Source organism: Myotis davidii, unplaced genomic scaffold, assembly GCF_000327345.1.
Source record: "Myotis davidii unplaced genomic scaffold, ASM32734v1 scaffold1717, whole genome shotgun sequence".
Taxonomy (NCBI): domain Eukaryota; kingdom Metazoa; phylum Chordata; class Mammalia; order Chiroptera; family Vespertilionidae; genus Myotis; species Myotis davidii.
In genome coordinates, this window is record NW_006287955.1 from 545,284 (window position 1) to 546,932 (window position 1,649).

At 65.1% G+C, this 1,649-nt stretch overlaps 1 protein-coding gene across 1 annotated transcript in view; it reads left to right on the top strand.

The window, feature by feature from the left end:
• The window catches only part of MROH5 (maestro heat like repeat family member 5), a 58,355-nt gene that overhangs the window by 20,113 nt on the left and 36,593 nt on the right, over nucleotides 1–1,649 (top strand). Inside the window, exon 5 of the mRNA XM_015561419.1 lies at nucleotides 704–775. Within this exon, the coding sequence (XP_015416905.1) occupies nucleotides 704–775 (72 nt within the window). The remainder of the gene's footprint in view (nucleotides 1–703; nucleotides 776–1,649) is intronic.

Sequence of the window (1,649 nt, forward strand, 5' to 3'; positions counted from 1 at the left end):
AGTCCCCATGCCCTCAGGAGCTCCAGTGGAGCCCAAAGTCAACTCTCAAAGGGCATTCATTCACTCACTAACTCACTCATTCATTCATTCACTCACTCATTCACTCATTCATTCATTCACAACCGTGGGCTGAGCTCACAACTGTCGGCTGGGGAGGTCCTGGGCTGCCCTGGTGGCCATCAGGGAAGGCTTCCTGGAGGAGGCGGCCAAGTCTAAGCTGTGCCTTGAGGGGTGGGTAGGAGTTTGAGGAGGGAATTGGTTGGTGGCATCAGCGAGGGGTTGGAGGCTGTGGGAGGACAGTGAGGCCTCAAAGGTCATGTGTGGGGGGATGGACAGGCTGAGTGGAGGTCCCTCTGTGCCTGGGGTGACCACAGAGACCCCCAGGTCATTCCTGAAGCAGCCACTCCCCCTGAGGCCAGGCTTCCTGTCTCACAATGCCCCCCACACACACACACCAAGCCTTGTTCTCTCACCGTCACGGGACCCCAGCCCCTTCCTTCACCTTGGGGAGCCTCACGTGGCCTCCTGAGGTCACAGGGCAGAGCCAGCGGGGTCACAGCTCCAGCCACGCTCTGGACCCCAAGCCCAAGCACGGTCACAGCCCTCGGAGCTCCCCTCCCCCCCCCGGATCCGAGGCAGGGATGTCACCCTGACTCCGCCCAGGGTCAGGACACAGAGTCTGTGCGTCAGGCCCAGCCCCCAGAGACCCCTCTCTCCCACAGAGGAGCTCTTCAACCAGGAGGAGAAGGTGTGCTGGGAGGAGTGGCTGACCAAGGTAGGGAGGGGCCCACAGGCCTCTGCGGGGGCAGCGGCCAGAGCACCAGCCTGGACGGGCACCTGCTCAGCCGCGGGGGGCGGCCAGGGCAAGGACGTGACCACAGTCATGGGCTGGTCCCTGGGGGACGTGGGGTTTGAACCTCGGCCCCTAAGTGCCCGGCACAGGTGTCCAGCACATACAAGGCCTCCCGCCCATCTTGGGGGCTGGCCATGCCTGAGCGGGGGGTGGGGGGCGTGCAGCGGCCCAGGTCACAGCGGGCAGGCAGGGAGCAGCCGGTGGACTGGAGACGCCGCAGCCCAGGTGTCCGCCCGCCAGAGGGCCGCTCTGCCTGGGAGGAGGAGCTCCGGACGCTGGCCGACCTGGGTTCCAGGTCAAATTCAACCAATCACAGCCCGGCTGCGCGCCCGGCTGACCACCTTGCCTGGGTTTTCTCATCTGTCGCACGGGATGGAAGCTCCTGGTTGTGGGGGTTGGAGGAAAGCACCCACTGGGCTGCGAGGCGTCGTTACTGTCACTGTGTGGCCGCAGCGGCAGCGGTGTCACGGTCAAACGGGACCGGGAAGAAAGGAGGCCGGGGCGGTGGCGGCGACACAAGTCCTTACAGAGAAAGAGGATGGACGCTCCCTCCGGTGGGGAGACTTGGACAGCCTAACGGCCCCGGTTGATCTCATGGGCCTTCTCCCCGGTGCAAACAGGCCCTTCCCGGGACACAGTCACCCTGGCCCCGTGTCCATTCCCCTGGCTCCCCTCGTCTGGAGGCCCGAGAGCAAGCAGGGCCCGTTCTCTGGGCAGAACGCATGTGAGAGGTCAATCGTAGAGACGGGCCCGGGGACGGCGGAGGTTCGGAAAGCAGCCGGCACCCTCGCACGCG